This window comes from Culex quinquefasciatus, chromosome 2 (assembly GCF_015732765.1).
Source record: "Culex quinquefasciatus strain JHB chromosome 2, VPISU_Cqui_1.0_pri_paternal, whole genome shotgun sequence".
Taxonomy (NCBI): Eukaryota; Metazoa; Arthropoda; class Insecta; order Diptera; family Culicidae; genus Culex; species Culex quinquefasciatus.
The window spans coordinates 145,014,393-145,037,832 of record NC_051862.1 but is presented as its reverse complement, the minus strand read 5'-3'; the positions used below and the strand labels follow the sequence as shown (position 1 = coordinate 145,037,832).

General features: G+C 42.1%; 3 protein-coding genes and 1 long non-coding RNA gene across 5 annotated transcripts; 2 read left to right on the top strand and 2 right to left on the bottom strand.

Moving 5' to 3' along the window:
• The first annotated feature begins 2,767 nt into the window (after nt 1-2,767).
• Nucleotides 2,768-8,643, top strand: LOC6049915 (leucine carboxyl methyltransferase 1). The gene is made up of 5 exons (XM_001866564.2): nt 2,768-3,192; nt 6,725-6,908; nt 6,968-7,319; nt 7,380-7,574; nt 7,648-8,643. The coding sequence occupies exons 1-5, from the start codon at nt 2,971-2,973 to the stop codon at nt 7,682-7,684; spliced, it is 990 nt and encodes a 329-aa protein (XP_001866599.1). The 5' UTR covers nt 2,768-2,970; the 3' UTR covers nt 7,685-8,643.
• Nucleotides 8,644-10,995: 2,352 nt separating this feature from the next.
• LOC119767793 lies at nt 10,996-15,999 on the bottom strand. 2 transcript variants are annotated; one of them, XM_038257304.1, is made up of 8 exons: nt 15,851-15,999; nt 12,791-13,663; nt 12,499-12,729; nt 12,349-12,435; nt 12,212-12,280; nt 12,061-12,150; nt 11,892-11,991; nt 10,996-11,830 (listed from the first exon to the last, which is right to left on the bottom strand). In XM_038257304.1, exons 2-7 carry the CDS (start codon nt 13,533-13,535, stop codon nt 11,906-11,908), a joined length of 1,308 nt encoding a protein of 435 aa, XP_038113232.1. In that variant the 5' UTR covers nt 13,536-13,663; nt 15,851-15,999; the 3' UTR covers nt 10,996-11,830; nt 11,892-11,905. The 2 variants fall into 2 exon arrangements, with proteins under 2 accessions (XP_038113232.1, XP_038113233.1); XM_038257305.1 differs by lacking the exon at nt 15,851-15,999 and adding an exon at nt 13,724-13,743.
• LOC119767794 lies at nt 13,708-14,725 on the top strand. The gene is made up of 2 exons (XR_005277708.1): nt 13,708-14,301; nt 14,365-14,725. It is a non-coding gene; the product is annotated as an uncharacterized LOC119767794 (long non-coding RNA).
• Nucleotides 16,000-19,335: 3,336 nt separating the features above from the next.
• Nucleotides 19,336-21,725, bottom strand: LOC6049910 (very long-chain specific acyl-CoA dehydrogenase, mitochondrial). The gene is made up of 4 exons (XM_038256055.1): nt 21,536-21,725; nt 21,152-21,335; nt 19,616-21,094; nt 19,336-19,550 (listed from the first exon to the last, which is right to left on the bottom strand). Exons 1-4 carry the CDS (start codon nt 21,598-21,600, stop codon nt 19,413-19,415), a joined length of 1,866 nt encoding a protein of 621 aa, XP_038111983.1. The 5' UTR covers nt 21,601-21,725; the 3' UTR covers nt 19,336-19,412.
• Nucleotides 21,726-23,440: the final 1,715 nt, after the last annotated feature.

The following is a 23,440-nucleotide window of genomic DNA, read 5'->3' as shown; positions in this document are numbered from 1 at the left end:
AGTGTAATGTTTCTACAATCTTTTGAAATCAATTTGTAGATCTGCACAAGACGCATAAATTGCTTTAAAAATATTGCAAAAATGTTGCGTCGTTTCAGAGAAATCGACGAAATACAAAGCGTAACGCCTTAGCGTAATCGGGGGTTTTAGTGTACTTAAAACGGTACAGTTTTTCAAAAAAAAGGAAGGTACTTTTCGATTTTTAAGTAGATTGACACACGTTGAATATATTGCAACAATACTGTATTGCTTCAGAAAAATCTACGAAAAACTACGCACATGGTATATTAATCGAGTGATACAATCGAGAAATTAAAAGTGAGTGTGTGCGTGCAACATGGAGTTAAACTTTTCGAAGTGCCATGGGAACCTTGTAACAAAACAAAGTCTTTCTCTCTAATAACAACACAAACAATTGGCTATTTGCCCCACAACATCTTTATTTCGCGACCTTCATCGCAGGATATTTTTGTCCATTTCTCATGGCCTTCTCTTCCTCAACGTCTCACTGCACGTTTTCTACCCGTTCCTCGCCCCTTTCTCCACTTCTTCCATCACCGCTCCGCGGCCTCGTTTCTCCGCCTCTTCCATCACCGCTCCGCGGCCTCGTCGGGTCGGCCACGCGGCGACCGGTTTCTACTGCGCCACGCCGTCCAGGTGCAGTCGGGTTGCCCCGCGGCCACGTGTCGCGGCCTCCAGCCGCACGGCCAACTCCCGGGTTCGGTTGTAGCCGGAGCCGGTTCCAGAAGAAAATCCGGCGCACTGAGTAGATCGCGGCAGCCGAAGATTCGGCGGCCTTCGCCGACTGCCTTTTTCTTGACCTCGCACCAACAGAGACGGCCTGCGGGCCGGACGTTCCAAACTTTCCACTCGAACTCTACTTTTCGGCGACGATTCGCTTAAACGCGTGTGGTTGCTTTCTTAGGCTGGAACCAACTGACCGAGTTGATCGGTCGACGTGCCGAACAACCAGCAACTCTCGCGATCCCGTCGTTCTCCTCTCTCGCTCACGGCCTACATTCGTGCGCTCTCTCGCCTTCTCTCGAACTGGCCGGAAACACCACGAACGTGTGGTCGTGTTTTTGCCTTGATCGCCGTTTGTGTGTGTGAGGGCGAGGAAATGCGGTGCGTTTAGTGGCCCAAAGAGGGGTGTTCTTATGGTATTTAAATTAAGTTTAATACATTTTTTGTGGTTTCTACTCAAAATTTACAAACGAAATCTTCAAACGCTACACAACCCCAACGCAAAAGCAGAGTTTTTTGCGAGCTTCGAACAGTAGCTCGCAAAAAACTCGCAGTCCTTCTCTTCTCTTGGGCACCGTGCCAAAATGCAACAAATCGTGTTTGCCGAAGCAACTAAACCTTAAACAAACTGAGGTACGCGAGCCTCTACTGCTCGCCAGATCAAAATTGTACAAAATCCTTATACTTAACTAAGCCCAATATGGCAGCGAGTCCTGCCAGAAGTGATTTGAGCGCCATCGTGATGGCAAAAACTCTTGGCACGGCCCCTTTTCCTCCTACCCAAACCAATCACAAATATTCTCGATCTGAACGAGCTTATGGCTCAAAACTCATCGATCACACATTGAACAATTCCAGACAATTGCACTTTTCCTAGACTAGCTCTTCCGTGTGGGCCCCACGTTGGGCGCCATTTGTAACAAAAAAAAGTCTTTCTCTCTAATAACAACACCAACAATTGGCTATTTGCCCCACAACATCTTTATTTCGCGACCTTCATCGCAGCACATTTTTGTCCATTTCTCATGGCCTTCTCTTCCTCAACGTCTCACTGCACGTTTTCTACCCGCTCCTCGCCCCTTTCTCCACTTCTTCCATCACCGCTCCGCGGCCTCGTTTCTCCGCCTCTTCCATCACCGCTCCGCGGCCTCGTCGGGTCGGCCACGCGGCGACCGGTTTCTACTGCGCCACGCCGTCCAGGTGCAGTCGGGTTGCCCCGCGGCCACGTGTCGCGGCCTCCAGCCGCACGGCCAACTCCCGGGTTCGGTTGTAGCCGGAGCCGGTTCCAGTAGAAAATCCGGCGCACTGAGTAGATCGCGGCAGCCGAAGATTCGGCGGCCTTCGCCGACTGCCTTTTTCTTGACCTCGCACCAACAGAGACGGCCTGCGGGCCGGACGTTCCAAACTTTCCACTCGAACTCTACTTTTCGGCGACGATTCGCTTAAACGCGTGTGGTTGCTTTCTTAGGCTGGAACCAACTGACCGAGTTGATCGGTCGACGTGCCGAACAACCAGCAACTCTCGCGATCCCGTCGTTCTCCTCTCTCGCTCACGGCCTACATTCGTGCGCTCTCTCGCCTTCTCTCGAACTGGCCGGAAACACCACGAACGTGTGGTCGTGTTTTTGCCTTGATCGCCGTTTGTGTGTGTGAGGGCGAGGAAATGCGGTGCGTTTAGTGGCCCAAAGAGGGGTGTTCTTATGGTATTTAAATTAAGTTTAATACATTTTTTGTGGTTTCTACTCAAAATTTACAAAAGAAATCTTCAAACGCTACAACCTTCACAGCAACTGCACAGAAAGTTTAACTCCATGTTGCACACACTCTCACTTTTAATTTCTCGATAAATTTGTATGTACTCGCGTTTATCACGTGCGAACTTTTCCCGCTAAAATCTCGAACGAATCATCTTCGTTACGAAATCTCTGTGAAGTGGCGTTACGATTTATCCTAGACTTCAACCACCTCCCGCGCATGTGTGTGTGCGTGCGTTGATTGCAGCGCCCGTTTCTGTCAAATCCGTCAAAACCAAAACAAAAAAGTTGCAGCAACAGCCCTCCTGTGTGTGAAAGCCTCGCGAAGGTCGTCAGTGAAAATTCCGGAAAAATTTCGCAGGTTCTCGCAAGAGGACCCTTTAACGCTTTTACGTCCAGTGAACTCCGCTCCTCCAGCGGTCCAACAGCCGGCACCATTCTGCGACGGAGCAGCGGCAGCGAGGCCGAACGAATGGAACCGCCGGCGTTTCATCCGCCGTCCTGCGACGAGGCCGTCATCTCGACGAATGACGACGCGAGCTACTGCAAGCGGTCCGCGGTCAAGCTGGGCTACTGGAAGGACGACTTCCTCGGGTACTTTGTGCGCAGCCCGGAGCGGAAGGCGCCGGAGATCAACCGGGGCTACTTTGCCCGGGTCAAGGGGATCGAGATGTGCATCGAAAAGTTTTTCAAGGTGAGTGGGCTCGTTTTCTTTTTTTTTTTTTTTTTGTTGCCTTTTTTTGGGGGGCTGCGAGCTTGCGGAGGTCGAGGTGGGAGGACGTTTGTTTATGATGGCAGGTGGAGGAGGGTTCACCTGTTTCCCGGAATTATAAATGGAACTTTTTGCTTCGGAACGTGCCTACGTTAAGGGAAATGTAAACAACATATGTATATACATGACATAATACATAGAATCCAGGTCCACTAAATTTAATTACAAATACGTACTGAATGGACTTCCAATTTATTTTGAAAAAGGCATTCACAGTGTGCTTTGGACCGACAACATCTCCGGAAATACCGCCTTTCAAGCGGTTTCGGGAAAAATGGGACTACATCCCGCAAAATAGCGCCTTTGGTGTCACGATGACGCCTTTGGTGTCACGAAGAAGTGGTGCACGTTGAATAACACGGTGGTTAGCTTCCTGAAAGGCGTAACTCACTTTCCTAGAAACGACTGTAAGGAGCTTCTTGATTTGACTTTGGCCGTTTTGAAGGAAACACCAGCGAAATTTACATGAAATAACAGTTCAAAACCATCACGCCAGGTGGATGGCAAAAATTACATATGCCATCAAAATCTACCTGCTCCGGGAACAAGGCAGCTTATACGGATTGACGTGTGAGGAAGTGAAACAGCTAAAACGGTTCATCAGACTCGGAACACTATTGTAACCGAAAAACCATCAAAATCGATTGCACAAAGGCGGAGTTGCTTGAAAAATGAACAGAAAGAATAGCTTGTAAAATTCTTCCCCAACTCTTCGAAAAAGAACGATCCCGGATCTCGTCCTAATGAACGGTCCATATCCGGGTAACCCCGGTGACCAGGCTTCGACAAAGAACTTTGCTCTATCTGCGGTGTCAATCCATAATTCCCTGCTTCTAGGCACTTGAATTTCCCGTCCGTGTTTGGGAAGTGGCGTGCAACACAGCAAGTCATGTTGCGTGGAATTTTCAACATAGTTACAGCAACAAGTGAATGACGTAGATATTCCGTTAAGGGCCGGGGCATACGTCTCCACTCCAAGCCAATACTTTTGTACACGGAAAGGAGTTCCATCTGAAATTTTAAAAAAATATTGGAATTTAGTTAAATTCAGTTAAATTGCTAAAGTTTAGTTAAAATAAGTTAAATTTTGTTGGAATTTGTTTAATTTAAATAAATTTAATAAAATTTAGTTAAATTGTTCAAAATTTAGTTAAATTATGCAAAATTTAGTAAACAATTGCTTAATTTGAATAAATTAAATTAAATCTAAGTTACCTAAATTATGCAAAATTTGTATGATTCAAATAAATTCAATTAATTTTGTTAAATTATGCGAAATTTAGATAAATTCAGATACATTTAGTTGAAATTAGTTCATTTTTAGTTTAGATGAATTTGGTTATTTTAAGTTGTATATTGAAAACAATAGTTGTGTTACGTTAAATTAAGTGGAATTAAGTGAAATTAGGTAAAGTTGAGCAAAATCAAGAAAAAAATATGTGAAATACAGTAAAGGAAAATTAATTTAAATTGAGTTTAAATTAAGTTAAATTCTGTTAAATTACACAGTTCAACAAAAAATCAAATGTTTCTTGTCTCTGAGACGAGAATATGTGTTCCTAGTAGATTTTTGCATGCTGAATCCGAATCCGGGTCCAGAATTGCTCCAAGTGGTCCCAATTTTGAGATACACTCGTTTGAAATGTTAGTTTAGGCCAAAATTAGCTACTTTGTCGACTATTTTACAAAAGAACTATTGAATAAACAACTAAACCAATACATGTACCTTAAAGTTCACGTTTTCCCCTTTCTGAAACACCCCTGGTTATTAAAATTTGATTGTTTCTACGCATATTTATAGCCATTTTAAAATTTTATTTTCAGTTGGTTCTCATTCAAATTTTTCCAACTTGCATGCAAGTCAAATTCTAATTTTAAAATTGCTATAAATATGCGTAGAAACAATCGAATTTTAAAAACCAGGGGTGTTTCAGAAAGGGGAAAACGTGAACTTTAAGATACATGTATTGGTTTAGTTGTTTATTCAATAGTTCTTTTGTAAAATAGTCAACAAACTAGCTAATTTTGGCCTAAACTAACATTTTAAACGGGTGTATCTCAAAATTGGGACCATTTGGAGCAATTCTGGACCCAGATTCGGATTCAGCAGGCAAAATTCTACTACGAACACATATACTCGTCTCAGAGACAAAATCTTGTTGGACTGTGTTATGTTAAACTAAGATCAACCATGTTTGATTAAATAAAATTAAGTTAAGTTAAATAAAATAAGTTAAATTGAACTTAATTTAGTGAAATGTGTTTATGTTTAGAATTTCAAAAAAAGCAAAGCAATCTACTTTAACGACCCCCGGGTCTTTTGTGGGCTCTGTTGCAAGTTTCTGCTCATTTCTAGGCGACCGAAGGTTATGTGTGGTGAGTCACCCAAAACCTCTTTTACGCAAATGGACCGACGTTTCACTTCCCCATCCGATAGAAGGCCAGGAGGATAAGGCGGGAATCGAACACGCGCCCCATAGCAACTTAGGGATCGGCAGCCGAAGCCGCTAACCACCGCGCCACGTTCATTTTAATTTAGATAAATTAGGTAAAATTTGCTCAAATAAGCTAAAATTTAAATAAATTTGGTTTAGTGAAATGTAGATATAATTATTTAAATTTAGTTAAAACTAGTCAAATTAGCAAATATTAGAAAAATATAAGATAAAACTAGCTGTATTTAATTACATGTAAAAGCGAGGTTAATTTGATTTAATTTCGGTAAATAGAAATAAATGTAGTTAATATTGGTTAAATTTAGGTGAATTTAGTAAAATTTAGGTAAAATGAAATACTTTTGGGTTTAAACTTAAATAAAGTACATTTTTTAAATAAGTTAAAAATTGACAGGATTTGAAAAAATCAGGAAATTAAAGTCACAGCTGTCAAATCCAGGAATTGTGTTTAGGATTTCCAACTTAAAAAAAATGGTGGTTAAAAAAACAAACAAAAGTAGTAATCCAGCTGCGTGTAAAAGTGCTGGGTGTAAAATAAATATTGTATTATTTTATGTAATTTTACCCCCTGAAATATATAGCTTATCAGTATGGGAAACCTACTTGACCGAAATGTCAAGCTCATATACACACCCTTTAAGCTTTTCATCGGCCTGATGGCCGAGTGGGCTAAGTCGCCAGTACTTACTGTTGGTGGTGGGTTTGAATCCAGTTGATTGCATTTTTTTGTGTTTGCAAAAATTGTACATGCAGTGTGTTATATGAAGCGTTTATTTTGACGAACGTGATGTGCATGCTTTTGCATGCGATTTTACTATCAGATTTTTTGCTGTGCATTCACAGCTGTATAAATCGTAGAATTTAGGTCACTGCGTCATTCAGGTCCTTTCTGGTTTGGTACAGTACCGTTTTTATCTCTCTCTCTCTCTCTCTCTCTCTCTCTCTCTCTTTCTCTCTCTCTATTTCTCTCTTTCTCTCTCTCTCTCTCTCCCTTTCAGAAAACCGGCGACAAGTGCCAAATCATCAACCTGGGCTGCGGCTTCGACACGCTGTACTGGCGGCTGCGCGAGATGGGCCACATGATCACGAACTTTGTGGAGCTGGACTTCCCCACCGTGACGGCCCGCAAGTGCTACCAAATCAAGCGCAACAAGATCCTGCTCGAGAAGATCCACGTCGAGGGTTTGTCCACCGGCTTTATTTGTTTGTCCTGTCGTTAATGTGTCGACCTTTCGTTGCAGACGGTGAAGTGCGCCTCAGCCCGACCGACCTGCACTCGTCCAACTACCACATCGTGGGCGTCGACCTGCGCAACATCGACGAGGTGGCGCTCAAGCTGCAGCAGTCCGAGATCGACTTCACCGTGCCCACCATCTTCCTGGCCGAGTGCGTGCTCGTGTACATCGAGTCCCAGAACTGTCACAATCTGCTCAAGTGGTTCGGCTCGAACTTCAAGTCGGCGGTCTTTGTCAACTACGAGCAGGTCAACATGAACGACCGGTTCGGCGAGGTGATGCTGAACAACCTGCGGCAGCGGGGCTGCAGCCTGGCGGGGGTCGAGTCGTGCATCTCGCTGGACACGCAGATCTCCAGGTATTGCTTCTTGTTGTGTATAGAATGAAATCCCTTCTGAATCCGACGTTGTTCTTTCAGGTTCCTGAACTGCAGCTGGCACGGTGCGCGGGCGTGGGACATGGTGCAGATTTACAACAGCATCCCGGCGCCTGAGAGGTCCCGCGTCGAGCGGATCGAGATGCTGGACGAGGCGGAACTGCTCACGCAGCTGTTCCAGCACTACTGCATCTCGGTGGCCTGGATCGGCGAGCTGTTTCAGGATATCGAAATAACGTAAGTATAGTGGGCTCTCCTCTTACCACACTGTCTATCTCTTCCTCTCAAATAAAACTCTCCCTTTTCGTAGCGTTGAGAAACGACTGTCTTCGTTGAACATTGACTAAGCCAAGGAACGCCGGAAGTTATGCTAGTTCTATTTATTTGTTTGCCCCTTTGCGAGTGATGTTTTCTCTAGTGGATTCTTCTGTTGGCAGCGCTTCTCTCCTTCTCTAGTTTGGGCGCAACTTCAAATGGGGTGGGAAGGGCGTTCAAAAGTGTACTAAACCTTTTGAAGATTGTGTGCAACAAAAAAAACCATATAAATATAATTGTAGCAAAACCCAACTGAAACAAGACAACTCTTATCGAATGCAATGTGATGTGGATGTTTAAAGCATTGATGTTTGAATCAAGAAACTACGCAAAACAAAATCTTTAAAATGATTTAGCCTACGACCGTACTACCAAAAAAAAAAAACTTTGCAAATTCAAATCGTTTTCAATCGTGTTGAATTCAAACTATTTATCGGTGTAGTGTATATTGTTCGTGCAGCCAAGCAAGTCAAACATATATATATATTTAAAAGAAAAAAAATCACAAAAGAACAAATCATGGGAAAAAGTAGTCTTTTAAATTAGCATTATCCAATAACTAGCAAAAAAGCTCTCGCATCCTCGAATGAGAAAGTAATCGTTTTTTGGGACTGTCTGATTGTAGATAGATTTTAACAAATTTCAGAACATACAACAAAAAAGTAGCTGGAACTTTTCACCACAACCTTGTACTAAAAAAAAAAAACAGTTTGTCCTGCAAGCGGGAGTTAGTTTGATTTTTTTCGTTTTCGTTTAGCCATAACTCCCCACATAGAGATATCTAACATTTCATAACATACACACATAGTCGGACAAAGAATCGGTAAAAAAAATCCGTAACTTGGCAAGGCGGAATCGTCGTTCACTTTTGGGGTGTGTGTGTGATAACCGTTTATATTTACCAAAATCACAGTCAGAAAAAAATACAAATCAAACCAACCAACTTGTTGCTCTAATCGTAAGAAATGGAAAATAAATTCGTGAAACGTGATGCACTGAGGAGTGTTGCGTTGCGGAGTGATGTATCACCGGCCATTTTGAAAAACTCAGAACGTTTATCCTAGTCACCAGTTACAGTGAAAAATGTCACAAGTCAATAGAGTAAGCTACGTGCGCATGTATTGCGTGTACGTACACGAAAAAAAGTGAGGTTAAATTTTGTACCGACCAGCAAATCAAATGATGTGCTAGTGTGCGTGAGACCCTCTCCGATCCTGCTCAAATTTGGCAGGGCTGTTGATACTATCAAAACATGCAAGAATCCCGAATCCAAATCGGACCACCCCCTCCATTTTTGTACCTCCCCAAAAAATCGACTTTGGAGCGAACCTCCTAGTTTCTCCGGATCTTAGAAGGTCGGTCTAAGACTCAATTTTGAAGGAAATTGGACGTAGAAACCATTTCCATGATCAAAATCTTGATTAATTTATTTTGTCTACCTGTATTACGCAATTGGGAACTTCAAACGGCCGTATCTCAAAACACCCCAACTAATTTTTTTGATTTTACCTCTCCATCGTATTCCCCGGACAATTTTACATAAGAATCACTTATCGACAGAAATGAATATGTTTCGTTCCAGAGATATCGAATTTTAAAGTTTTGTGTTTTCGAGATTACCTACATCAGCTTCATTCGCCGCATCTGCTAGAAGCACACAGGCGGGATGATCAATAACTGCTATCTGGTCATTTATTTATATGATATTTCATCTTAAATATTTTTTACCAAATTGGGCAAACCCTACGCAGTAGGGTGTTCCTTTGGTCGTTCGCTGTGAGTTGTGGATTGCCTGCTTCTCTAATGAAGGTTCGACTGGGGGGGCATGCTTATTAATTTCTCGTCGCTCCATACCCTCAGTGACGTGATGGGAGCAAGGGCGTCTATGCAAAGTGTCCCTACACCCACTACAAATTTCCGGCGCTTGGGGAGGGAAGCGGGAAACCATTTTGATCTATGCGCCGGTATTTGTAGCAATAAAATTCGTGCAAAAAAACTTATGCACGTGGGTGTACAGATTACGGAGTAAAAGATGATCGAATTGTTCACCTAGCGCTCACATGTGTTTCGGGACCACTTGCCTGCGGGTATGGGGATCATACATACATACATACATACATAGGTACACAAATGGAGGGGGTGGTCCGATTTGGATGAAATTCGGGATTCTGGCATGTTTGATAGTACCAACAGCCCTGCCAAATTTGAGCAGGATCGTAGAGGGTAATTTTAAATGCTGTTATGCTTCAGATGGAATGACCCATAAACCAAATTTCCAGTTTTTGCTTTTTGGGTGTTTTTTAATACCCCTGACTCAAGGCGATTTCAAAAACACCCAAAAAGCAAAAAAAAAAGAAATTTGGTTTATTGGTCCTTTTTTTTTTAAAAAAAACTCTAGGTTTGTCCTTTTTTGATAAAAAGTATTTATTTAAACATTTCCTATAAACCCCTTATAACTTGGATCAACTTCAATCTTCTTGCAACTTGTTTTTCTTCAAACACAACAGTAAAAAATTATTTATTAATTCGAAAAATATTTGCAACTGTCTAACGAGTGTTCAATAAAAAAATTAGAATTATTCCAATACCTTTCTATTAAAAAAGAAGAGGGCATAAAATTTTCTTTTTAAAATAATTTCTCTTTTTATTTATTTGTTCATCTCTAAAATTCTTTTCCCATACTGAAAGCAGCATCATGCGGATGGAAAGTACGTTTTCTGGCCGGACAAAGCGTCTTCCCATAATGTCAAGAATATCTTGAGCAGAGAAGGATACAGTAAGTGCCGAAAGTAAGGAATCCGACCACCTTGCCGACCCATTGAGGGTTTTTAACTCCCTGAGTGCCCTAGTGTACAAACATAATCGGCGAACCAAGGACACGGAGCGGTTGACTACGAAAATCCGGAAGATGGACGTCAGTTTTGTAAAGCGCAATTGTGAGAACATTGCGACTAAGTTGTGTCGTACGGTTGACCAGGGATCCGTCCAAAATATTCATTGAAGTTTTCTTGAAGAACAAACATTATGTTTTTAATAATTTAGACTAAAAAGTGACATTACACCAGAACAATGGTAAAATTACATATTTTCAGAGGTTAGGTTTTTAACATCATTACACGTATACACACTCTCACAAACACAATCTCATTTTAACTTACCTCTTCCGCCGTTCAAAATGGAATGCGAACGATTGACTCGTCCATTATCCTTCTTTTACATTACCGGACTTGGACTGACTCAATTGATCCTGGCCTGGATCCTCAATTGATTCTGGCTCCCCCTTCGATCTGCGAACAAAAAGTTTTGTTCGGAGAGTTTGACAGCTATTTAAATCTCAATTTGGTTTTTGGGATAACATAGGTTTTATTCTTAGGATAAAAATAATTACATAAACAATAGAACTAAACTATACACAGTAAAACAAAAGTCATGGTGAATGAATACATCTTTTATGGCAGAGGTTTGATTTTACCTCTGAGAATGTCTAAATCGCATACGCAATGCAAAAAACTTGCAATTACAAAAATAATATCAAACTGGTTTTCAATCAAGATTGTTCTGGTGTAATCCGAAAACGTGATCAAAAATAAGGCTCTTATCTGCGTATTTAATTGTCGGTGTACAGGACGCCGCACTATTTAATCATTTTCTGGCGAATATTTAACTTTGCAGCTCAAAACCAGTTATTGAATCGAAAAAATAAAATTCTTAAAAAAATGCCTTTTCTCGATTTGTGTGCACCTACGTCAAAGACTCTTACTCTTTGGTCTGAGGGTCTTGGTTTGACAGATTTGGTCTGACAGCTTTATCATAGATTTTGGTCTGGTCCAGGCGAGGGATCCTGGTCCGCGCACCAACTATCTAATGATGTACTCATTCCAAGATGTAATATTACTAAGATTTTTTTTTACTGTGTAGTTAGTGTAATGTTTTTTCCTCGCAACCTAGAGGCGATAACGTTTGGAAGAGTTCGCATCAGCGACACAAATGATAAATGTCCCTTTCTCGTGCTGTCCAGCACAGCTCTTTGATTGCCTTGCTCGAATTCAATCGCCTTGATTCGATTAGAACTCAATCATACGGCATTGGGTTCATTCAACTTGAAGTTTCTTACGTTACTTCCAAACGTGTATTCTTGAGATACTGTGCTCTCTATCCAACCGGTTTCATAATGGGATCTGTAACATCAATCAAAAGGTATATATTTAATTTTAAAAGCTCACTGTTTGTTCAAACTACCTTCATTCCCATCTTCAGTGCAGTTGTTCAATAGATGATTCCGCGTCTTGGGTCGTGTTAGTTGCAGCTATTTCTAGGTTTTCGCTGGACATGGTAAGATCTGCCAAAACAGACAACGCAAGTATTGTTTCTTTGCTTTAAAAAATAAATAATGTTTAGTGCAATTTACCATCATGTGAAACCACCAATTGAATAATATTGTCATCTTCATCTGTTACATAATGAGCAACCTTATTAATGGGAATTATTTGGTATAATGCTGAAAAATCATCAAACAAAATTATTTCTTGAATTAGAGCGCAAATTTATCAAAAAATTACCTTCACCGTTCACCAACTGTCCGCATGAGTTCAGATCGTTAGCTGAAGTTGTGCCATTTCCAATAACCCCTGGAGAAAAAAATAATTAATAATACTTTATGAATGATTAAAGCTGTCAAATCATTGTTTACAGTTACCTGTGGAAGTTTCCGCGACGGTGCCATTCATCAATGGGGCCAAGTGGTCATCTCCATGCTTCATACTAGTTGCCATTTCAACCGCAGCTGCAATTTAATTATATGCATGTAAATAGTTTTGTAACTTTAAAGATGTTTAAACTAGGTTACCCATATTGACATCGCGTAATTTCTGCAACATTTCGACTTTAGATTCTTCCGCAGACGCAATACTTGTTGTGAAAAATGAGTCCAAGTTTTTGCCAAAAACAGGTTTCATGTTTGCTGGCATGGTTAGCTTCATTTCGCACAACTTGTTTTCGCTTTCCGGAACGCCCATGTTTGGTGTCAAACGCTGATCCAAGGGTACTTGCCTTCCTTCGGTAGTGGGATTCGCAGCAGCTGTAAGTTACCAAATAAATAAATACAAACGAATCTTTTCAGTTGTGCCCAAATTAAATACCTATTTGCTGCATAAACTTATCCATGCACGTTTCCATGGTTCTACGCACTTCGGTGTTAGCGATTTTAAAAGCAGGTTCCATAGTTTCCCGCAGAATTCGTTGAATATCGGGTATTTGTTTTTTCTCAAAGCTAAGAAAAACTTCTGTTCCTCCAGTGACAGACCTACCCGACTGACTTTTGCGTTTTCCTAGGCTGCTGCTACCGGCTTCTGATGCCGGTTTCGATTCCGAAAGCAGCAATGCTTTTGCCGCATCATTTTCCCGAGTCGTTGGGTTATTTATGACCTTAATTTCAATCTCCTTTTTTGCTAGAATTTTGTGTTCGCCATCGTATAATCTGAACACGAGAAATAGGCGCTTCTTGCCATGGCAAGAAGTCAGACACGGGAATTTTAAAACCATGGTTTCTGTTACCGGATAGAACATGGTTGGGGGATTTTTCTTCACTTCCATAGGTACCTCCCAGTCATAACGTGCCGATAAGTCTTCGGAGTAAAAGAAAGCATGTTGCGGTGATGTCGCATGCCTTTGATCTTGGCAAATGTCTAGCATCGTTTTTAGGTCAGATAAGTACGTGAGCGTAACATGAATCTTACTTTGGTGTCTATCGATGCGGGAATCCAGTTCTAAATTAAACTGGGTTGATTTATTCACATCCGTGAACACCTTGCCAGGTATCTTGTTATTGTTGCCTGCCACATTAAACAAAAGTTGAGCCGAAGAATCCGACGAAGGATAAGTCATTTCAGCGATTTGGTTCTACAACGGAGCAACTGAAACTGAACGTCTAAGGATGACAACAGGTTGGCTGGTTGTAAAGGATCGAGTTAAAAATATGCGTCTGACTTTACGATTACCGATCTTCAACAGAACTGAAAGAGAGAGAATATAATCAAGGCTGTATATCATAAGTTCTCGCGATCTTAGTTTACATTAGTGTGAGTGCATCATTCCGTGCCAGGAGAACCAAAACATAAACAAAGTCACCTTCATCGGAGTGACAGAGTCAGACACTCAAAAAACCTTTCACCACAGAGTTGCATGAAAATTCCAGTGGCAGTCCATTTTTGGTTCAGAACAACGTTTTACAGGAGTCATGCAACTGTCACAGTGAATTCACGTCATCCCAACTTGATTCTCACATAGCCTGCACTCACACAATTAAACGCTACGTGAAATTCATGCCTGAAAAATTGGAGGCGTGGCTTACAGTCAGCTGTGTTTAGGTCTGCATGAAAATCTTGTCATATCCGCAGGGTAACTGGTATGGAAAAAATCCACTTACCTTTTCATGCGACATTGTGGTGAAATGTTTTGTGTGTCTGCAACAATGTTTGAAGAGGTTGCATGAAATTCCTGTCTGCAAATTTCAAACCAGGCGAGCAGTCTGAGGACGATCAGTTGGCTGCTGATTCTCTTGAAGTGAACATCGTTTAATTTTTTGTCGGTTCAGCTGGTTATTTTCTGACATTCCTCGTCGCGCTGTTTCAGCCAGATTTACAGTTCGATGGTTAGTATTTTTGTAATCATGTTGTATTTTTTAAAAATTAAATTTCAGTTGTCTTATTTCTAGACCCTCAGGCCAATTGAAATATAAATCCGGAGGTGCGCAAGGACCAGCAAAACCAGGCCATCAAACGTCGCAAAATGAAGACAAGTAAAGCTGAGAAAGGCGCTGGCAGGAACCAACAGAAAATTAAGGCTGCTAAAGTGCTCCAGCATACCGGCCCGCACACCGTTAGCGAAAATCCGGATACGTGAATCAAATTCAACAAAAATAGGAGAAATCCACCCAACTTAAACCCTTCACCCGGAAAGCAGCTAAATTGGTAGTGAATTGTGATTAATAGTGTTTTATGAACTGTGATTAATATTGTGGTTTAAAGATCGAAAAATCAAATCTTTTGACAATAAAAAGTTTCAAGAACTATTAACTTGTGTATTATAATTTTTTTTATCTGAAAAAAAAATAATAAAAATAAAGAAATAACCCACTAAAATGCCATTTAAGGTTCAGGTGAGTTTGACATTCAGGTCATGTGAATATTGCATGGAAAGCCATGCTTATTTCACGAGAAATTCATGCAAAGCTTGCATGATGCGGTAGTGAATAACCATCGAGGGTCTGTGCACTGAGATTCAGTTCCCACATGACGTTCATGTCACTGTTGCATGAAATGCCAAATGGAAAAAAATCACGTATATTTTCATGCAACATTGTGGTGAAAACTATTTTGAGATAGCGATTTTGTCAACCGCACAACTACACACTCGATCACGAGTACCAGAAAGCCATGGTATAAAGGATAAACGTCAAACAAGAACAGGGTTGCGAAGTTGTTTAGATTATAAATTAGAAGACTAAAAATTTGCTTAAAATGGGTGAAACATTGGTCATGAATGCGAAATTTTGAAATTAAACAAGTCTCCTTAGTCCGATTTCGGATGCTAAAAATTCTTGCAAAAAAAAACAGCAATTCCGCAATCCATGAGATCAAGAATGAGAACCACGGTTAAACATTTTGCTTTGAGCTACTCGAAGAATAAATTGTTTTTTATTCACTGCATTGGGCATTTTATCGAGACATCCATCCAACAAATTTCTAGGATGTGAATCCCTTTTTGCGTCGACGAGACATCTCGTAGACATCAACGAGCTCGTCGTGACTTGGGGAGAAAATAAACGGACTATTTTGTGTTGACTGTTGTTGTACAATTGGGTACTAAAGCCCTATGTCAATTTTTATGTACAACGGTAAAAAACACGATTAAAAACCATTTCTGATCATTTTTTTTCATTTTAATGCAAAATTTTTTTTTGACAAGACAACATTTTTTTGATGGATTAACTATGGTCCCCTTGGAACGAGCTGTCAAGTAGGAGCTTTTCTGTCAAGAAGGACCTCAAGGTTAATTTTTCAAAATTAATTTAAAAATCCATTTTAAACTCTTTGTGGTCGTACAAAGGGTCATTGTACTCAGAAAAATAAGCTTTATCGCTGTAAACAATAATATCAGCAATCTAAGCTTCATTTTAGGACCCAATTGTTGGTACTCACTTTATACTATTTTACTGCTGTCCTTCAAATAATTATGCTCATTTGCGTTGAGAACTGTAGTAATTACATGAAAACATACAAAGAGTTGCAACCGACTACTGCACACTGATATTGTTGCTCTGTCAGACCAGCTTGTTTCAAAAGGACGTAAACAACGTGCCTATCCCACTTGCTCTATTGACATTTCGCATTGAGTGTGAGTGAGATGGGCTGCTTTTAAATCCAAGTTTATGTCCTAATGAAAATTGATTCACTTGTTGATACCGGTGAGAGAACAAAACAGAGAACATAAAACAGAGAGAGAAAGCAAGTGAAATAACTGCAGTGTTGCCACAAACACAGATTTCCAATCATCCAAATTTAATATTTGTAAATTCACGGCGTAAAGAGTGAAACCATGAAACAGAATTGAAACTGGTTAAACGTTTAATGACAGATCATACATACCATACCAATCAGCTTAGAACACCGTAACGCGGTGTCAAGATATTAAAAATATATAGCGGAATCAAAAGGAACAACTCGTCTCTTTGTGTTCATAGAAAAACCAAAAATCGCTCGAGGCGGGGTTCGATCAATAATGTTAATCATATTAGGCAATGACGACTTGGTGAGCTTAGACTGGAATAAGTAATAATGTTACAATCGAGAGCGTGTTGTGGCGCTGCAGGCCAAGGGTGGATGATACTGATGATACTCCTCGGTTGACGCCCAGGCGAGGAACATCCCGGAAGGAGCCCAACTACATCCGTAGTGCTGTTCGATCATCTTGGTCAAAACAGTTTGACTCTGGTTCCTTGCAAGTGTCCTAGTTTCTTACCTCCACGTTGGCTTGGTTTAGTCATCATGATGGTGGCCTGTGGAAACGGCTCGTAAACCTTTGACCAGCGAGGGTCAGAGTCGAGTCGGCTAGAAGAAAGGAACGTGTCAATGTGGGAAAGGGAAGTAATTTGTGATTGTAGACGGTATTGTTTTGATTCGCAGTATGTTGAGTCAACTGTTGTGGATGAACCTGAACATCGCAGAACGAGGCCTCTCTTCTTTCCGTTTCAGCTACCACCTATTTTCTGTTTAATTTGTTTCACCGATTTGCTAACTCCGCTTCTGTTTATCATCCATTTAATTTCGATTTTACCTATTAGATTCTCTTATCTCTCAACGCTTTTCCACTATATTTTCCCAATTGATGCTGTTGTAACAAGCTGTCTGGCAGCGATGTCAATTATGTTTGTACTGTGCCTCTTCTTTATTTATGTGTTTGAATAATTTGTCATCTGCCCTAAAAATTGCCGTTAAGGTGGTATATGGTGTCTCTCACTTTTGGGGCAATGACTGTCAATGATGGTTATGAATTCAGTTTCCAGAACTAGTAAATTGAAATGAAAAAGAAATCACTATATGTAAAACGCTTCTACAAATAAAACAAAGAAACCCATTTTTTGATTGAAACCATCTGAATTAAGATTTGAATGTTTTTCTAAAACAAACATGGCCGCCAAATGGCCGATCGGGAATGATGTCTTCCAGAGCCTTAACACAATCAAAGCTAGTTTTTAATCTCTATTTATAAACTGTTGTTTATTTCTTTATCTACTTCATGAATTAGTATCTTTCTTTTACTATTGATTCTTTAAACAGTAGATTTCCTTCACTGTCCATTGTTTTAAATCTTCACCCTTTTCTTCATACAAGTGAGGTTCGAGTGATCAAAGGATCACCGGGACCGTGGTGTAGGGGTAAGCGCGATTGCCTTTCACCCAGTCGGCCTGGGTTCGATCCCAGAAGGTCCCGGTGGCCAATTTTGAGACGAGATTTGTCTAATCACGCCTTCCGTCGGACAGGGAAGTAAATCTTGGCCCCAGACTAACCTAAAGAGGTTAGGTCGTTAGCTCAGTCCAGGTGTACGAGTCGTCTCCCTGGGTCCTGCCTCGGTGGAGTCGCTTGTAGGCAGTTGGACTCACAATCCAGAGGTCGTCAGTTCGAATCCCGGGGTGGATGGAAGCTAAGGTGTAAAAAGAGGTTTGCAATTGCCTCAACAATCAAGCCTTCGGACACCTAGTTTCGAGTAGAAATCTCGCAATCGAGAACGCCAAGGCAATGCTGTAAAGCGAATAATTTGATTTTGATTTTCAAAGGATTAACACAAATCTTACTATTGTGGTTTTGCTAATTTTTTATAAAATGCTTAGGACCAAATAATTATAACAACACACCGCGACACAAGAAATGGCAACAAATAAACATGATCCAACATTAGGAAATATTTCAGGAGAAAACAATACCCAATAAATAATAGTTATATTTTGAATTATAGCTATACAGTAGAGTGCCTAGAAAATATGACCCCCTGCTCCACCAGTGGAAAACGGTTTATTGGGTTATTTTAAGCATCTGTTCAAATTTGGATTGCAGCATCTGTGCAGATTTGGATTGATTGTGTAAAAACACAATGTACCACCCCCGGCCGAGTTAAAATGCGTAACCGGAAAAGAAGGTGTGAATGCCTGGCACGAACAATCAAAGTGTGTTCTAGCGTGTTGCTCGTACTGACTCAGAGCAAGGGTGAGATGTAGGTGTAAGGGCAGTGCGTGCTCGTCGATCGGTCAAGACCCGTTCTTACATTGAAAATTGCGAATTGCAAATTGCGAGCTAAGAGCGAGTTGTGACGCTATAACCACTTCAAATAGTGTCCAAGGCATTCATAGAAATACAATGTCCCATCCCAGAGGGTTTCGGAGCACCAAAGCATCTTAGCATGGGGCTCCCAACGAATAAAGCATATCTCGGAGCGTATGGTGGGGTGGTGTTTCCTAACGCTTCTTCCTCCCCTGTCGATTCAGAATTGTGTTGTTGTTTTCAGTGCTCAAACTCAACCCACTTCAACGAATCCTGTCTCTGCGATGCAACTTTACCCAGTAGGCCTGGCCGCTTTAACGTCTGTGATGTTTCAATGCATTCTAATGGAATAGGGCACTACAAATGCCAATAAATGCCAAGAAGAGTGCTGGGCGTAATCTAACCTAAGGCACTCTCCAGGATTGTCCCGCCCGTGTGGATCAATCGGACCGCGCACTGGACTCACAATCCAGAGGTCGCCGGTTCGAATCCCGCGGCGTGCGCTCTAAAATTCTTTGTGTAAATATGGGTATTCGGCGCCGTCGCTCCGTGCCATACTTTCATACACTTAGGAGCACAGGGCGGCGAAGTCCTTGTAGATAAAAGGAAGACACTAGTGGTTGGTACTAGCAATGCTGGCCGACAGCTATAAAGTCAACTTCGTTTTTACTCTCCAGGATCCCTTCGAAAGATTGACAGCGCTAGGGTTTGATTAGACTAGATTAGCGGGTAGCACCAGGGGTTACCTGGATTTGGACCAACCAGTGTATGACAGCTAAAACGAAACTATTGGCACTACGCCCCCCGGGGCATGGCCTTCCTCTATGACAGTATGACAGCTATTAAATATGAAAGGAAAGACCTACAGATTGTATGAAACAGACTTTTTACGAAAATATAAATTTATTCAATATTCACACAAGTAACACTTAATACTTCAGGATATTCAACATTCGACTGGCAGCTTCTGCACGACACCTCCCGACTCGAGCACATTCTTGGCAATGCTGGACATCGTTTTAAAGTTCTCCAGGTGGAGCCGTTTGTTAATCCGCTTGAGATTACCGGTGACACGGTTGTTTGCCTGCGAATTACAACAAATAAAAAATGTTGAATTTGACACAGAAGTGGGAATGTCTTCAATCCTACCTCAATACACCACGCCTTCGCCATAAGCACCTCGTGCTCCGCAGAGGGCATCCCTGCGTTCACGGCCCGACTAGCCCGGGACAGCACGTTGGCCATCGCGTAGATATCGATGGCGGAGTCGGCCAACCGGATTAGCAAAAACTGCTCGTCCACGATGCGCTTGCCGTACTTGATGAGTAGCGATTCCACCGCAACCGAGAACATATCGATGCTTTCCGCGCAGAACTGAGCGGACTCCTTCAGCTGGGGTGCCACGTACTGGCTGAGGTCAGCTCCGCCGATTCCGATGGTTCGTGCAGCTCGTCGGGAGCCTTCCTTGAAGATGAGGCCGAGGTTTGCGGTGGGGTTCTTGAACGCTAGCTGGAGTTCTTTGAGATGAGAGCCGGCGTACTGGATTCCGGTGAGGGCTACGAACAGCCGCAGAATGTCGTTGGCTCCTTCAAAGATTCGGTAGATTCGAATGTCACGGAGGATTTTCTCCAGTCCGCTGGCCGTCATGAAGCCGTTTCCTCCGAGGATCTGGATGGCTTCGTCGCACACTTGCCAAGCCGCTTCCGAGGCAAAGATCTTCGAAATGGCCGCCTCAAGATGGTAGTCCTTGGCACCGTTGTCCATGTTCCCGGCCACCATGAAGCCCATGGATTGCGTCACGTACTGCAGCATGGCCATCCGAGCCAGCTTCTCTTGAACGTTGCCAAACTCTTTGATCTTCTTCCCGAACTGGACCCGGTTGTTGGCGTGCTCCGTAGCCTTGGCGATGCAAATCCGCATCGTACCGGCCAACGTCCCGGCCATTCCGAACCGTCCGTTGTTCAGGATGTTCATGGCCACCTTGAAGCCGTTACCTTCTCCTCCGAGCACGTTCTCTACCGGGATCTTCACATCGTCAAAGAACACCTCGGTCGTGTTTGAACAACGAATGCCCATTTTCTCCTCCGCTGGTCCACTGGTCACTCCGCCGAAACTACGCTCCACAATGAACGCGGTAACCTTGTCCCGCTTCTTGCCCGTCTTGGGATCGTCAACCTCAGTCTGGGCAAAGACGGTCAAAATATCCGAAATTCCTCCGCCGGAAATCCAAATCTTCGACCCGTTCATGGTGTAGAACTTCCCGCAGGCACTTTTGACCGCCCTCGTCCTGATCGAGCCCGCATCCGAGCCCGAACTCGGCTCCGTCAGGGCGAACGCAGCTATAGTCTTACCGGTGGTCACCATCGGCAGGTACTTCTTCTTCTGCTCGTCGGTTCCGTACAGCAGAACGCCCTTCCAACCGATGCTCTGGTGCGCTCCGAGTACCACGGCCAGTCCCAAATCAACTCCCCCGACGGCGTCTCCCATCGTCGCGTACCCGGTGTTGGACAGGTTCAGTCCACCGTACTCCTCCGGGGCCATCAACCCAAAACAGCCCATGTCCCACATGGCTTCCATAACGGCGTCCGAAGGCTTGCCTAGTTTCTCGCTTTCAACGGGATCGTATTCCTGAAATGAGCCAGATTTAAGACCAGTTGGTAACACCCAAACGTTCTCAGAACATACTGCAAAGAACCGATCGACGGGCTCCCTGAGCGATCGGATGAACTCTTTCTGCTCGGCGTCGGCGGCCTCCGGGTACGGGAACACCTGCACCGGTTGGATCTCTCCCCGGAACAGATTTGCCATAAAGGACAGGTTGGGAGCGTCCGCCGTGCTGTTGAACCGCTTCGGTGTCGCTGAGAGACATCTAGAACGAGTTGAACGGATAAACACCGCGCTGACATCGACAGCGTCGAGTTTGGACTTTGAACCCGCGGCTAAGCTCGAGATTTTGACGTCGTTTGGACTTTAGAGATAATTCAGATAAGCGTAAACTCCCAAGTCACGGTTTCCGTTGTTGAGTCACCTTTCTACATCTACATCGTTCTAAACAACACTATTACTAACCTTGAGATCTGCACTACTCCAGAGCCACTTTGCTGCAGTACTTTCACCCCGGTTCGAATCATCATCGTCAATTTAAGCAAAACAACAACCAAAGAGAGAAACGACCTCAATTTCCTACAATGCACTCCTCGTAGCTAATGTCTTCACCGCTCCGTTGATAGCTGCAGACTGAGCAAACGTGCTGGTGTCTCGTTTGTATTTTACAGAAAGTTCAACAAGTGTGTGTGTATTTTTTTATGTTGCTTTTCCGGGGATGCATTGAGGTCTTGGTCGCCGAGGGGGTACCATGACAGAGTCGATTTCGATAAGGGATAAATCCGTTGAGGGTCAACTTATCCTGATAACGATGAAATCTACAGGTTTATGAAATGATAGCTTTTAAGTTGCAGTTTTTTGCATTCCAATTTCTATTCATAGAATGGAATTATTTTTCATTCAAGTTAAGAAGCGGTCTGCTGACGTCAAAAGACTTAAAGTCTTTAAGACTTATTTATTTTTCGCAAGATGTTCAATGCGACCCAAGTTAGAGCTCTGACGGCCATTTGTTAGAATAACCCGCGAAAGACCATTTCCCGGTGATTCCCGTTTGATTGCCAGTTGACAACGAGGTACACGTGACTGAAACGAAACGAAGTTGACTTTATAGCTGTCGGCCATCATTGCTACACCCTTACCAAAAATCATGATTTTTTGAGTTCCAAATCCCACTTTTCATACGATTTTTTGAGTTCAGGTACTACAACCATAAAAATGGTTATATGGGTTGAACTGAAAAAATCGTATGAAAAGTGGGATTTGGAACTCAAAAAGTCATGATTTTTGGTAAGGGTGTAGTACCAACCACTAGTGTCTTCCTTTTATCTACAAGGACTTCGCCGCCCTGGGCTCCTAAGTGTATGAAAGTATGGCACGGAGCGACGGCGCCGAATACCCATATTTACACAAAGAATTTTAGAGCGCCCGCCGCGGGATTCGAACCGGCGACCTCTGGATTGTGAGTCCAGTGCGCGGTCAGAAGTACACGTGATTAAGCTAACTATTTTTTTTCCATGGACAACTATACGTCCCATTATCAGTTTCTGGCTTTTCTGGCAAACAATATAGAAAAAAATCGTCTGTTGATACTCCAGTAAAAAGTATGTTTTAGATTTTTTGGAAATAACCTGTTTCAAGTTCAAACATTGCCAAATATGAGATTCTTATCTAAAGCTATACGACTTTGCTAAAGAACCAATAACGCTACGAAAGTTTATATTGGGTACACAAAAGTCATTTTTGTAAGAAAACAATTTTGTTTACTGGTTTTGGCTAATCTTAAAGGAATTCTCTCGTATTTTCCTTTTTCCGCGAGCTTGGGAGTTTCTCATGAATTCCAAGAATCCCACGAATGAAACTCCCTATGTAAATAAAAGGCATTCTGCGTAATTAGTTCTTCCATTAGGCCCCATACTATTTTGCGGCTGATCGTACAAAAAAGGCCTGTGAATCTGGAAATTTTGATTTTTGAAAGGGATTTTCTGATAAAAGAGCAAATTTGTACGTTATGATTAGAACATTCCAGAAAAAAATTAGTACAAGAGCAAAATTGCCCGATATTTTTTAAATTTTTTATAACTAAAACTTAAAATCTTGTGCTTTCTGCTTGTATATTTTCTGAAAAATAAAACTGTCAGCCAAAAATTTGAAAATAATTTAAAAATGCAAAATCTCATTTTCAAGCGAAAATGATTTTACTTTTATTTGATAAAGTAAACCCTTTTTCAAGTTATATGCATTTGAACGGGATGATTAGGTTTTTTTTTGCAATTACAAAACATTTAATGGAGGAAAAGCACATTGCAAAAAATATTTTCGAAACACAGAGAAAAGCTCCACAAAATCTCTTTTTTACTTTGGTGATCGCAC